The 14,852-nt window shown below is 35.4% G+C and overlaps 1 protein-coding gene across 14 annotated transcripts in view; it reads right to left on the reverse strand.

The window, feature by feature from the left end:
* ERC2 (ELKS/RAB6-interacting/CAST family member 2) overlaps nt 1–14,852 on the reverse strand; it is a 433,731-nt gene that overhangs the window by 387,845 nt on the left and 31,034 nt on the right. For 10 of the 14 annotated variants that reach the window (XR_011740737.1, XR_011740732.1, XR_011740731.1 and 7 more), the window contains exons 3-4: nt 5,453–5,476; nt 4,395–4,811 (exon numbers count right to left, since the gene is read on the reverse strand). Coding sequence is in view for 1 of the 14 variants with exons in the window: in XM_071813173.1 (XP_071669274.1) it covers nt 4,395–4,811; nt 5,453–5,476 (441 nt within the window). In the remaining 13 variants the exon portion in view is untranslated. The remainder of the gene's footprint in view (nt 1–4,394; nt 4,812–5,452; nt 5,477–14,852) is intronic. The other 4 variants (XR_011740734.1, XR_011740730.1, XR_011740738.1 and 1 more) reach the window with 1 other exon arrangement.

The following is a 14,852-nucleotide window of genomic DNA, read 5'->3' on the forward strand; positions in this document are numbered from 1 at the left end:
CTCCTGCATAATAAGCCTCAAATTTGCTGTTCCTAAGACCTTCAAATAGGAAACTTGAGTAAACCTATCTGCACAAGTTTGCCTCTGTGAAACAAATTTTAAAGATGCAGTGGACTGCACAATGCAGAAAGGTACAATTTTGGAGGGCCAGGTAGTTACACCAAGTCAGTCCAAATCTGCCAAGAATATGAAAAAAAAAAAAAAAAAAAGTTGTTTATTTTTCCAGAGTTTCCTGTGCCTCTGGTACACTAGCTATTTGCATGTCTTTTACCTGCACCTTCTCTAAGAAATATAATCCAGGACCCAGAGAAATTCCAGGTATTTGAAGGCAACTATATTTTGAACTTCTGGTTTAGCAATTCACAGAGAAAAATCAACAATCAATGGCTTAAGAAAGAAACTTTTACATGATACTTGGATATCTGGCAAATTATTTTGAATCAAAACCGTAGCATATTGGTTTCTGGTAACATGCATGCTTACATGAAATGGGCAGAAAATGAATACGAGAAATATTTCATAACTGACAAAGTGCTAGAGACTGAAGGACAACAAGAAAAATTATTTCTCTCTCTAAAGTTAAGTGAACTTTGAAAAAGTACTAGCTAGACAAAAGCAGCTCTGGAATAACAGCAGACATATCCCTTGCTATTCGATTCCTAATAGGATCAGTGCTCAGGGCAGTTGAGGTCAAGGAAAGATATCTGACAACCATTGGAGACATGAGTGTATAAGAACAGAGTGTCTTAAATTGCCAGTATTCACAACCAGTAAATTTCTTCAATTTCTCTCACAGTATGTTAGTTTAATTGTCTGGTTTGGTCAAAAAATCCATCCATCAGTGATTATTAATAACAAAATCAATTTCTTCTGCTTCTCATTCATTAGCTTTCTATTCCAACATGTTGAGAAATCTAAAAGACTGTGAATGAAGAAAAGACGACAGATTCCTGCTTGGGCACTATTTTAGAGAACAATGAACAGTATAGGGGAGAAAGATATAGCTGCATTGGGGGAAAACATGATCAAAATCTCAGCAAAATACATAAGAGTTGGCTTTTCTCTAGCTAGGATTTAAAAGGTGACATGATGGTACACAGATTTCAAGAACTGAAAAACTTCGGACTAATAGTACTTCTAAACTAAATACCAACATCTTAGCTTATGAGAAGTCAATCTACATATGCTTTTTAATATAGCATTGAGGCTGTAGAAAATCAGTAGTCTTCAGTTATTTTTTTCCGCATTCAACCTCATTTACACCGTTTTCAGCTTTTTTTTCCATAGAGAGCACTCTTTATGCTGGAGATAACAGCAGAATCTATCATTGTAACAGTAAATTGACACACTAGAAAACCGTTCAAACCTTAATTTGCTGCTACAATGAAGTTTATCTTCCTTATTTTGTTCCAAGTACATTGTCAGAAAGTCAAAGAGCAAAACTAATTAAACAAACAAAGAGTGTTCAGGATCTGATCAAACAGTATGTTACACATGACAATATTCTACATTTACCCAAAAAGTTCTCAGAAATATACTCAACATGATCTCTATACTCTCACCTGTAAAAATACAGAAAGCAGAATATTTTAGATGAAGTTTTACAAAGACAAATATTTTGTTAAAGATTTAGAAAGATTAACACAATTTGAGTGAATACTAAATAATTAATGAATGGAATCCATTAAAAGTGTATCCAAGTTCCAGTTTACTTTGAAATCATTCTCAGGAAAAGAAGAAAAAAAAATCCAGTAACTCTGCAAGGTCATTTACACAGTCAGGATGAAAACTGAAAAACACTAGCTCAAAAGAAAAAGTATCTATCCACTGAGAAGACTACTACGGAAGACCCAACGCAATAATTCCTGTGCCATCATGTTGGAAAACTGTATTGTGCAGGATGAAGACTATGTGCAGTGATAGCAATTCAAACAAACACTGCAAAATAAGGACTTACCAAGCTACACATGAAGATAAAAGGTTGATCCGTTTGGACTTTTAACAAAGAGATAAAACTCTACAGAATATCTGTATATTCCCCTGAAAGCATACAAACAGTTTCCCATAACAAGACAGCAAAAGACAAAATTTGAACGTAAAAACATTTTCCAAGAGCCAACCTGAACAATTAAATTCAGATTCCTGAAAAACAAGCAGGCATCTACTAAACATTTCATTTATAAAGAGTTTACACACCTTACACAGCATAGTTGTAAGCTGCCTACAATCTCCAGGAGGAGGGGAAAAATTAATTAAAAAAAAAAAAAAAAAGTAAAACCCACAAATACCACATGCAACAGGAAGAAGAAAGCTGGGAAAACTGACTTCACCCAAAGCCTTGAAATCTTATAACAGCAAGGAAATTGTTCGGCAAAATCTCCAGATCATTAGATAGCTCCTGCCAATCTGACAAAGAGATTGCAGATTCCAGAGAGCAAACCTAGTAAATTTTTAAACCTCGATCAGTTACCAAGACATACCAGCATGCCATAAAGCAGAAACTCAGTAAACCCCATTCTATACTTGCAGCACTCCATAGGAAAGACAACCTCTATACCCTCACAGAAACTGAGGAAGAAACCATTTTTTCCTTGGCTTCTGAGAGTAACACAGAGGGAACTCTGAAACATAAAACTAGTTCAGTACAAATATAGGAGAAACATGCAGTCTATAAATAGCAATATGATCTCCTATTATTATATAAATTGGATGCCCAAGGACTTCACTTGGAAGCTTGCATTTTATCTAGTTTTCAAGTTCTATTTAGTTCTATTTCTCTCACTGTTCTTGACTGTATTAATTAGAATCCTTCTTCAAATTCCCTCTGTAAATTTATTCATGTAAAATACATACCCAAATTAGGATTCATTAACTTAAGCAATATTTGTGCAACAGGTAAAATAAAAATGAACAAACAAAATATCACATAAACCAAGTAATAAATCATCCATCTTGAAACAGACTGCATGTAGTAGCCTGAGAATAGCAGATCTAAATCCAGAAAATTGTCTGCTTATTCATAGAACTTCTCCCACAATCCTTCCTCATCACAAACTCTGTATCATCAATTCCTTATGCAACCCCTTTCAGGATTCATTGAGTTTCAGATGTCATTAACAGGTGGCATCACTTTTCAACTAAAATTCTGCCTGTGAAAAGATTCAGGATCCACAACTTCACAAGAAAACTTTACTGAAAGATATCATTGTGCCTTGCAAATTTCCCAGTTTCCAAGCTTCAGATGGGCCTCAGATACCACCAAATCATCAATACACATTCTACGTTAGAGATGATAAAAGAGGGGGGGAAGAATAAGGAAAACTAAAGTGGCCATTAGCTAATATAAAATAATTTGCCCATAGCAAAGAAAATATTTAGACAACATTATGTAGGTATAAATAGCTGTTCTTTAGCATTCATACATTTATTGATGTACAGGAGCCAATAATAGTTTTCTCTGTTCCTGTACTGATTTTATTCATGCTTTGATCTGCCAGGCAAATTGGCATTTTTATTGCCTGGAAGTTCAATCACACAAAACTGTTACTGAGTTTCTAAGGAAACATACCTGTTTGTCCTTATTCCTCTTACTGTGGGCAGCTTGTCCTCCATCTCCCTGCAATTTTCACCCTTCTTAGCAGGAAGCACAAGATCTTTCTGAGGAAGACTCACACTGTCTTGTTTGTCTGCCACTAGTCACATGATAATGCTGACGAGACGTGGAGGGGCAGATGGTCTTGACCCCAGGCCAGATTTTCTTTCAGTTGCACTAATTCAATCATCTCAAACCCAGTTCCAAAAATGCATTCACAAATGACATGGGCTGCTGGTGCAGGTAGACTCGGGATCAAAATAAGGATCTCTCAAAGTACAGTGCAGCCACCACTCCAGCATTTTACTGCAGCAACATTATTGGCATATTTACCCAAAAAGTTGGGGCACCAAGCATTAAAATACAGTAGAGATGCACATAGGCAGAAGCATTTGTTTATATGGAAGGCAAAACATTTTAACAAGAGGTATAAAACAAAAGTCACATACACTCATGGCTATTTAGTTTAAAGCAGCAGCAGGTGTTACTTCACTCTTCAGTTGTTCTAGTCTTCCTTTGCCAAACACAGATTTGTCAAAATACAAAGCAAACAGAAATTACGCAAAGCACCGTGTCAGAGACAATAAGCCCCAAATACAATTATTTTTCTTCCATAATTTCTTATACTTGTTTTCAAATGCCATATAATCCTGTTGAGTATTTATTTCAGATGTAAAACAAATGCATGTTATTTTCTATGAAAAAATGAGAGCAGGAAAACACTTAGATACTCTAAAGTATATTTCTAAAAATGCAGCAAGTACTTTGACAATATCTGTTAAACAAATTAGTTTTTCCTTACCTCTCTGAGATGCATGTTTTCCTTCTCCTTCTGATCTAAAATCACTTCTAAATGATTAACCTGAGATTCAGCCTCTGCCATCCTTCGAGTTCTCTCATTGTCATCTTCCATTCCTTTAGATGGCAAACCTTTACTTTGTAACATTTCCAGAAGCTTTTTTATTGATTCATCTCTGGCATTCAGTGTTTGCTTTTGTGTTTCAATCCTAAGCTCCATTTCTTCTAGAGTTTTTCTCAACAGGAAGAGCTCTTTAGCTTGTCGATCATGTTCTGCTTGTAGTCTTCGAAAATTCTCCTCTGTGAGCTCAATGGTAAAATGCTCAGCCCCTCGGTTTCCACTTTCTTGCTGGAGAAGATGGTTAAGGTCTCTCTGGGTTCTAAGCTCATCTTGAAGTGCCTGGATTGTCAATTGCAGATGCTGCAATGAAGAAATAGGGGAAAAAAAATACATCAGTTTTGGACCTCAACATAGTAATAGTTTTGCTTAAAGTTTTGTTGTATGCCGTTACAAAAATTCATTAGAATCAATGATGAAAGTGTATCAAACAACCTCATAAAACAGCAAACACACGTAACAATATTTGTAATATCTTTCAAGTGCTCCCAGGAAAAGAAAAAAAAAAAACACACAAAATAGTGTCAGGGATAAAATAAATAACAAAGAAAGGCAAACCAGCAAACCCAAACATTAGGCAGTGACATATCCATTAGTACAACTGATATGTACCTATAAAGCTGAAAGACTCAGTATTCCATGTTTTCTAAATTACTTCATAGACTAAAGGTAATGAATTCTGTCCTTCATAGTGCTCAACGGTCCTGTCACTTATAAAGTCAAAGCACGCACTATAACTGAAGGGGGCTTTGGGGAGCAGATGAGTTGGGGCTGGTTGGTTTGGGGGTTTGAGAGTTTTGGTTTTGTTTATTTTTTCTTTTGGTAACTAAAGCTTTGAACATGTTTAGTAAACGGTATTACTGTATCTCTAACAAGCAAACAAAAAACCACAATAAGCAATACTGAATTTCGAAAAATAAATTGACTGCAAATAGCGGACAAACCTTTGTTCTCCTGGCATCCAAAAACTGAACAGCATGGTAAATGAAAAAATGAAGCAAAATCAACATAAATAAAGGTCACATGCAAGCAAAGGAGATTCAATAGAAAGAACTGAATTCAACAAAAATACACCTTCAGCAGAAAAAATCATTTTATTGAGTTATACAGAAAGACACCAACAACTTCACAGTACTCAAAAATATAAAGCTAAACTAAAGACAGACTTTACTCAACAGGTGCGACAAAGAGAAACATTTAGAAACAGTCCCACAGCAAATAATAACATTCCTATTTTATCTTACTGTTCCTTTATACTTTAAGGTTTTTCAAAACACCATGACTCTTCCTAAAATATTTGTACTACATCTGAGTACAGAGGTCTTTCTCTGTTCAAGAGGTAAATCTTGCACTCCTTATTCAACACAAATCAAAAAGGATTTTGCCCATGTTAAGACTGAAACATAGATAATTATCCCAAATTACTATGGTTTACGAAGTTCTCTTCAGATTATATTTTTTAACTGACAATTTGTTTTTATTATTTTTTTACCCTCTACTCACTGCCTTAAGAGACACAATCAACAACAAACCACACCTATCCCCCAAAAAATCCTAAAATAAGAAAAAAAATTAAAAAACAAACAAACAAAACTGCAGGGGGTGGGGGGAACCACACCACATGCACAATCACATAATTCATTAACACATGAACTCCATATGGGAAGATTCTTCATTTTATTTGGTGTTAGGTTTACGATTGGACTTGATGGTCTTTAAGTTTTTTTCCAATCTAAATGATTCTATAATTTACACAGAATCACAGAACGCTTGGGGTTGGAAGGGACCTCTGGAGATCATCCAGTCCAGTCCAGTCCACCTGCTAAGGCAGGTTCACCCAAAGCAGATGGCACAGGAAGATGTCCAGGTGGGTTTGAATGTCTCCAGAGAAGGAGACTCCACAACTTCTCTGGGCAGCCTGTGCCAAGGCTCTGGCACCCTCAAAGGAAAGAAGTTTCTCCTCATATTCACATGGAACTTCTCATGTTTCAGACTGTGCTCATTGCCCCTCACCCCGTCACTGGGCACCACTGAAAAGTCTGGTCCATCCTCTTGACACCCTTCATGTTTAGCAAAATTACATGTAAAGTTTTCAGTTTGTAACAGTAATCTAAACCAAATGAAAAATGCAAAACCTTAAAAAAAAACCACAACACTTTTTTCCACTTGAAATAACTGATAAAAGACATTATGTCAAAAAGTATTGCCAATGGCAGAATTTTGTACAGTTAGACACTTTGAATACATGCTATCATTAAACAGCGCTGTTTTAACAAATGTCTAGATCTTAATTCTCTTAATATTTGCATCTTGCTAGACACATGCTAAGAGCATACAAAAGTAGGGTATTTAGAGCCCTGCTTCAATGGTAATTCTCATCTGTTCTTAATCTCGTAACCTTTTAAATTATTTTTATAAACTTAAAAGTTCACAATACAGTTAAAATTCTTCTAGATGTAGCAATTTTCCCGCTTCAAATCTACTGATGCACTGATTATTTATGACCACAAGATGGACAGTTTTAGCACAGAAATTCAGTGCATAAATCCAAATCAGATTTTCAAAGAGTACAGAATTACATTCAATGATTATAATGAATGAGCAAATTAACAAAGACAAGTGAAGGCAATGACAATGAGGGATAGAAAGTAATTATGCATGAAACTCACAGTTTCTATTTAGAAAAATACATTTTTTATTCAAAGGCAGTCATGAGAGTGTTGCAAATATGACAAATTAAAAAGATCATAATCACTTACAAAATAATATTTATATAACATTTTTATTAAATCTTGTAATTTAGGGAAACTGCTTCATTTTCCACAAATTTGGACTTAGGATCATATAACTGACCTGATATCTCTTCACTTGTTTTTCCTGATATGGAAGGAAGCCTTGATTAATACTTACTGAAAATTCTCAGATTAGTAATTATCTAAAAATAAATTTGTATTAATTTAGACTATTCATAAATTTGCATCAAGTTTGGCAAACAGTGCCTTTCAAAAGCCCAAAAGAATTCAATAAATTATTATTTTGTTTTTGAAATTAGAAGAAGTGTTTTGCTATTTTTAATTTTAAATTGCCTTTTTAAAAAAAAAAAAGCTATAATTTTTCTAAGTGAAATGCTTACTTTCGATCAAACAAAAATTCATTCAATATTATATAAAGACATTTCCCTTTTAATTAATTAATTTTCAAGTTGGTGTCCACACCAGGTACCAGCTAGAGTTTCAGTCCCTGGGCATTGATGTGAAGAATGACACTCATATCTATATGTTCCTCAAAAGAATGACTGGCTGAAATAACACCTAGAAAATTTCCTTAACATAAGCAAAGTAAGCTAAATCCTCTGTATTCCAGAATGATTTCACTACTACGCAACAGCAATATTCAGCAATCACCAGTAGTCTAAAAGTAGTCAAAATAAAAGAACTGTTTTCTCCAGTCTCAATAATGTTTTAAGATACATCCTCATAACTTTAAATTAGACAATATTTATTACTTGACACTAAAACTATTTACTAATAAATGTTTTCCTAAAGTCAATAAGTCTCTGTACACCAAATGCCTATATGTCTATAAGACTGTAGCTAAGCAAAGGGAAACTCAATGTTGTAAGACAAAAATAAAAGCAAACAACATACACAGTGCTAACATACAACTCTTTCAAATGCAAGCTGTAACTGCCAAAACTGTTGGATGATCACACAAATAATTAGAAAAGTTACACGTCAGAACTCAAACAGCAATTCTGGCTAAAATAAACCAGACAACTTCCTCTTCTGTCCCACAGCAACCTGAGTATGTTGTTCTTAGGTTCTGCCCATAATCATGTTTGTCCCTGAGCACAACAGTAGTTGTGGCTGCTTCTCAGCAATTATGTAAAAACTAACAGCCTCAGCTGCGACAGACTACTGCTGCTTTGATGTAAGGTAATCCATTTTTATACAACTTCTAGGAGTTGGAACTTTCTTTGAACATGATGGACCAGATTTAGACTCGTGGTGGCACAGATTTTTGTATCTGCAAGTAGCTAAGAAAATGAAAGAACAAATGTTGTGAGGGTGGAAAAAAATTGTATAATTAAATTGCAGTGGAGGAGGAATGTAGGAGTGCTGTGAATATCTGTCACACCGCTGTCATTACACAAACACAGAACTTCACGGGATTTTAAAAAAATATGCAAGATCTATCGTATTTTTCATACTGTTTATTAAAACCAGACTAGTTGACCAGAAATATTCCCATGCTAATTTCCTGATAACAGATAAACAGTTCTCTCAGAAATTTTCATTCCTTCTCTATAGCCCAACTCCAAGATGCAATCTATGGAATTGCACAGGAGGCACCATTAACCTTTCTCTGAATTAAGCATAGTGCAGGTTTTCAAATTTGCCCACATAAACTGAAACAAAACTATGAGAGGAAGATGAGTTAATGGCCTGTCCTGGATTCCAACTCACTTTCTACACAAGGAAGTTCCTCCAATCTGTGCCAATGGCGATTCCCAAAGGCATTGCCCACAGAGAACTGTCCTGCCATAATGTGCTTTGGATCAGAGAACATGAGCACTTTCAGAGCATCCCAGAGCCTTAAAGCAGTGGAGGAAAGGAAATCACAAGGTGACTCAGAGATTGAAAATTGTCAGTCCACCTGCAGAAGCTTTTCCTACTTTACGCCATCACCCTGGCACCAAAAGCAAAGAACATGTTGAAGAATTCAGTCTACTGCCACATAAAAAATTGCCTGCTACTAACATAGAAGGAACTGACAAACCCTGTGTAAGGTCAAGAAAGAACGAAATTACATCTGGGGCTGTTTTGCCTGGGAAAGCCAACCTGAGGGATTTGGTGGCAGAAAGTGGTGTCATGTTCTCATCAAGTGATGGATTTTGAAATATGCATTTATCCATCCATATACAATTTGCTAGTAGTTTTCTGTAATGTAATGAAAATCTAACAAGCTAATTCCTCAGACCAGAATTACTCAAATTTGGGCACCAGAGCTGGAGGATTCTGAGTATATTCTTTGATAGATTCTGCTCTAAATAGTTCAGTATTGCACTATGACTTGAGGGGGTGATGGCACGACCATCCAGCAGATTTGAAACCACTATTTCTCAGGCCATCCAAGATGATTTGTTGTTTTGGTGCTTTATCCGAAAAAGAGATATAGTTATTTTATTGGACTTGAGTTTTTTTTCCCCACCTAATGCTTCAATCCTCCCTGTTACGCTCCACTATCTTTTTTGTTGACTTGTAGCTCCTATCTTTCACAGCTCCACTTTTAGCTCCTGATTCTATTTCTTTCCCACTCCAAACAGAAGGACAAAATGTATTAGCTTTGTCTTCTGGGACCCTCTTACCTGCCTTTACAACAATTGAGACATAACTATGGTGTTAACAGTCTCTGTTCTCTCAGTGCCAGAACTTCCATACAATGTGATGGTCAAGCAACATGACAAAGTGAAAAACGACTGACAGAAATACCCTGTAAGTTTAGACGGAATAATTGGAGTCTAGGAAAGAGAGAAGGTCCAGGCAACACACACTGACACACTGCAGGGTGGCATGGGCTGCTGGTAGTATGGGAATATATAGGAGCACATGAGGATTCATGACAAAGACTTACAGGAGAGCTGGAAATTAAGACAAGCTGAAGATTTCTTTTCTTTTTCCTTTTATTAATGCACGTAAGTGACAAAGGATTTTGTCAGGTGTTTATGATCTGTTACAGCCTTTGAAAAGGCATGGTATTTTTCTGAACTTATTCTTAAAACTATGAATGATTGTTTTAAGCAGTCTCTGCAGCTAACTTTTTGATGGTATGGGATATCTTAACATGCAGCCCTACATGATCACATTATCTCTATGGTGCATACAACAAAGAGAACAAAATGTACTAACTAAAATGTGCCTTGGGACATAAACATAGAATTTAAAGGACTGGATCAGTTGATACAGTATAGCCTCTCGACATTTTGGATGCTGATACTTGATGATGACTGCAGAAAAGAAAAAATCCTACTATGTAGCTGTAAACAGTAGGAAGCTACAGCTATACCTCAACACACCTGAACAAGTATAACAGCAAATTATATTATTGTCTAGAGACTCATTTTCTAAAATCAAGCTTCATTATTTATTGTATTATTTGCCACTGCTCCATTTTCATTCTTCATCATATGAAGCGCTATCATTGAAAGGTGACCAACTACTTAAAGCTTTCTTATGAACTCCATCTAAACCCATCTGTATGTTAACTTCGGTTTTACTACTGAAACAAGTATTAGACTTATAAATATTTATAACTAAACATTGTTAAAGACAAACATGCAAAACTTTATATTCTTCCGTAAGGTAAAACCAAAGAGGGAATCCGAGATATTTTCTTCATCAGCATAAATTAAGAAATGGATTCTCCCATGAATTTGCTCATCTGTCTAATGTAATTTAAAATTCTGGCATCCAAGCAGCAAAACTGAGGATCAGTTGGCAAGAACTTTGCTTGAATAAGACAGGACTGACAGAAAGAGATGAAAAGAGAAGACAGATGTAATTTGTGAGAAATCACAGGAGATTCAGAACACACACACAATGCATTTTCAGCATTAAAAATTCTGGAAGTGCAACAGATGTGACACAATTTCTGCATAACAGCGTTTGCGAGTGGCACCACGTATTAGAAAACAGAGAATTCTTGTTTACTGGCTTTCCCTAATCTTTCTTCCCTTATGCTTTTAAATTTCATGCCTTGTCAAATTCTATAAAGCTTGCCCTTAATACCCCGCTTTGCAAGTTAAAAAAAGAAATTGTCACACATATTTTAATATACTTTTTTTTTTTTTTTTAAATACAGACATTTCCATACAGGGGTCACCTCCCACAAATATTTCAGTGAAAAGCAAACAGCATGGGAAAGACAAAGTATTGCCTACAAATTTGAGGTAATTGTACAGAAATGCATCTCCATTTATAACTGAGTGGTAACTGTAAGCTAAAATGTTTTGGTATTGCAAGTTTCACAGTAGTTTTGAACCTAATTCTTAAGACACTTTCTGTAAATATATTTCTTCCCCAATGCCCTGGTTTTCTGTGGGCTGAGAGATGCCATTTTGCATTTATTTTCCTCTGCCCTAAGTAGGCCTGCTATCACAGATACCATTTGTCATTCTGTCAAAAAAAAATTCTTCATGATAGATATTTACAGTACAACAAATCCATCTCTAATGCACTGAAGTTCATTTGTTAATTCAGTATGTTTTGGGGTAGAAAAAAAAACCTAACTGCATGTTGGAAATATCTCTCCCTGTAATCCTTTCCTTCTTTCTTCCACTACATTCTTCCAGGAAAGTCAATGCTTTCTGTGGTGTGTGATCTCATTTCGGGTCTTTCAAATTATTTGGCAAAATACTTGGTAACTTCCTCTCTCTCTTTCAGCAGTAAAACATATTGTCCAGCTTGTTGATTCAGCCAAAATAATAACTTAGCAAAAATCCTGGATGCTAAAAAAGCCTACTATCTTATTTCTCAAAAACTGAGGTTTAGTTACACTAAAGGAGTTATTTTTCGGGCACTGGGTCAAGAAATCAGTTACAAAAGGAGAGCATTGAGAGTAAACAAGGTCACATTTCAAACACTGAAAAACTTTTGTTTCATCTTCAGTCCATTCCTTTATCTGCTTGATCTTTTGCTATAGAGTTTAGGGGTTTCTTGCAGAAAGCTCACTACTAATTTGGAAAAAAAAAAAAAAAAGTAAAAGCGATCCGTTTACTAGATAAAAATTGTGTGAATCGGGGTCCTTTGTCCTATTTCGCAGTCTGTCTCCAAAGAAACAAACTTGCCCCTTCTTTCATTCAACAAAATAAAATCTGAGGACAGGAAGTCCTGTGGACATAGCACAGACTGTGCTGAAGCTATAAAAGAAAAGCAGCACATAAAGGAAAACTAGATAGGTGTCCAGTGTTTCCAACAATAAGGTCTCTCAACAGACTGATATAGAGATGGTTGTTATTGTCAGTAAGGACAATCAAACCAAACCATGAATGATATGAACTAAAAGTATTAAAACAATTATTTCCATAATATACAACATTTGCTTGTCTCTCAGGTGACCTTATTATACCACATGCTGTAAAAGTTAACGTTTTGCATATCATATCTAAGAAACAATACAGGGAAAAGTAACAGTCTGATAGAGTGCATCAATGTCTCAAAAAGAGATTCCAATGACTATTTTACACTACATTGAAAGACACAGAATGGGAAAGAGAAGACTAGACTAGACTTCAGCACTGCATTGCAAACTTATGTGCTTAATTCACACGTGAAATGGGCACTTGAAATTTCTAGACAGAAAATTTTCATTGACATAGAAGACACTAAAAGCTGTGGGACCAGGACATCTTAACATTTTGTATGACCTTTCCAACATTTGATTTTGAAACTTTCTAACTATACTCTTTTAATGGAGCCACTAGAAAAATCATGACTATTAGTTATTCACATGACAATTTCAAACATAGCTTTTAGTAAGCCGGAAATAAAGTGTTAAATCAGGTTTCCAATTTCAACCTCTCCCTGCCATATTTTAATCAGGCAAAATACATAAAAGAGCATTCTTTGGCTTCCTTTTTTTTTTTTCTCTACTAAGAATAGTACTGTGAGTTGATTAACCATAATAGATAATCATTGCCCATTGAAATAATTTGAAAAGGAGCTTTAGAACTATGGATTCTGCTACAGTTAAGGAAAAAAAAAAAAATCTATATTGAGATTTCAGTAGCTCAAATCAAAACAGTGTTCAGTTAGATCCAACAGAGAAAAACGATGCATCACAAAGCAAGAAGACCATCTGGAAAGACATTTATTTCATCCTGAGTTACTGAAGTAGTGTACATCAGCAGGAAAGAGGAATCATTAAGGAGACAACATTTGGGCTCAAATGTCTATGTGGCTCACAAGAATACATTTTCATAAGTTAGAAGACTTTGGTTTCACAATAAACTTTGTGAAATCTATATTTATTCTTGTCAGATTTAATAGGAGTGTCTCCTCATTGATGGCTTCAATGAATCCAGCATACTCAGTAATTAAAAAAAAAAAAAATCTGCAGCTATTAAGTTTTCCCACAAGATGGCACTAAATCCGTAGCCTGCAGAAAATTACTAACAAGCACCAAAAAAACACAAAGGAAAAACTACGATCATATTCCTACAATGAACAAACTAACTTCATATAAGAATTAGAACATTGCAATTTTCCCATCACAATTCATCGGGGGGATGTGGTGGACAACAACAATAAAACCTGTTGTGTATTTCTGTAGGAAAAAAATATATCAAATTAACGGTATGATTTTGAAACTAATCCACAAACAGCAACAAATTTCTCAGCTAAGACTACAGATCCAGTGTTAAACCACTACAGGACAGCAAATGAACGCAGCAAATACTCCATTTTAAACTGCTTGAGGATTCTTTACAGCTATGATTTTTCACACACACACCCTTTCTTTCCTTGTATGTTGGTGGATTCTTCCCCCCTGCCTCCTCAAGTACATAGCACAATCTTCATTATTACAGGCATGAAATACTAATGTATCCGTATGCTGGTCTACTATTTCATAGTGCGTTCCCAATCATGAAGTGCCCAGAAGCCTTGAGGGAACCTGTCATTGCTAACTGCAATTAAATAAACAGGATCATTTTATCTTACTGTAGAGCAGCACACAAGAGATGGAGTATTGACCATTTGAACTTCCTTTATAGCTTTCCATTTTGCAAAAATCTTTCTGCTGCTGAAACCGGCAAATGATGGATGACGACAGTCCAATTTAGTTATTTCCAATTTACTTTATTAGGGGAAGGTAAAGTTGCTAGTAAAAAGAGGAAGTCATCCTATGCACATTTATTAGAAGTTATTTCTACAAAAGAAAAAATTAAAACTTTTTTTTCAGGAATGATGCCTCTTAGTGGTATGGAACTGTCTGCCAATAAGGTAGAGGTGCAAAGAACAGAACAGCCAGATAGTGCATTCAATGACAGAGGAGAAAAGGACTATGCTTCAAAAAGCATGATCACAGAGTTCAGGAAAGATTAGAAGTTCTGAGAGTGAGAATAAAATGGAGCTTAAAAGGTGTTACACCACTTTTTATCTCTAACAGGAACACTTGCCAGAGTGATGGCAGTGAAAACTGCATTACAGCTTTATTTTTTTCATACAAAAAAATTCTGTATCTGATGCAGAGATGTTAAATGATCACAGAAAAGAACAGAGGTGGTCAATGGAACACTGGTCTTTTGTCAAGTCTTAAATCAATATAGCAGACAAAACAGGATAC

Source organism: Patagioenas fasciata, chromosome 10 (genome assembly GCF_037038585.1).
Source record: "Patagioenas fasciata isolate bPatFas1 chromosome 10, bPatFas1.hap1, whole genome shotgun sequence".
NCBI lineage: Eukaryota > Metazoa > Chordata > Aves > Columbiformes > Columbidae > Patagioenas > Patagioenas fasciata.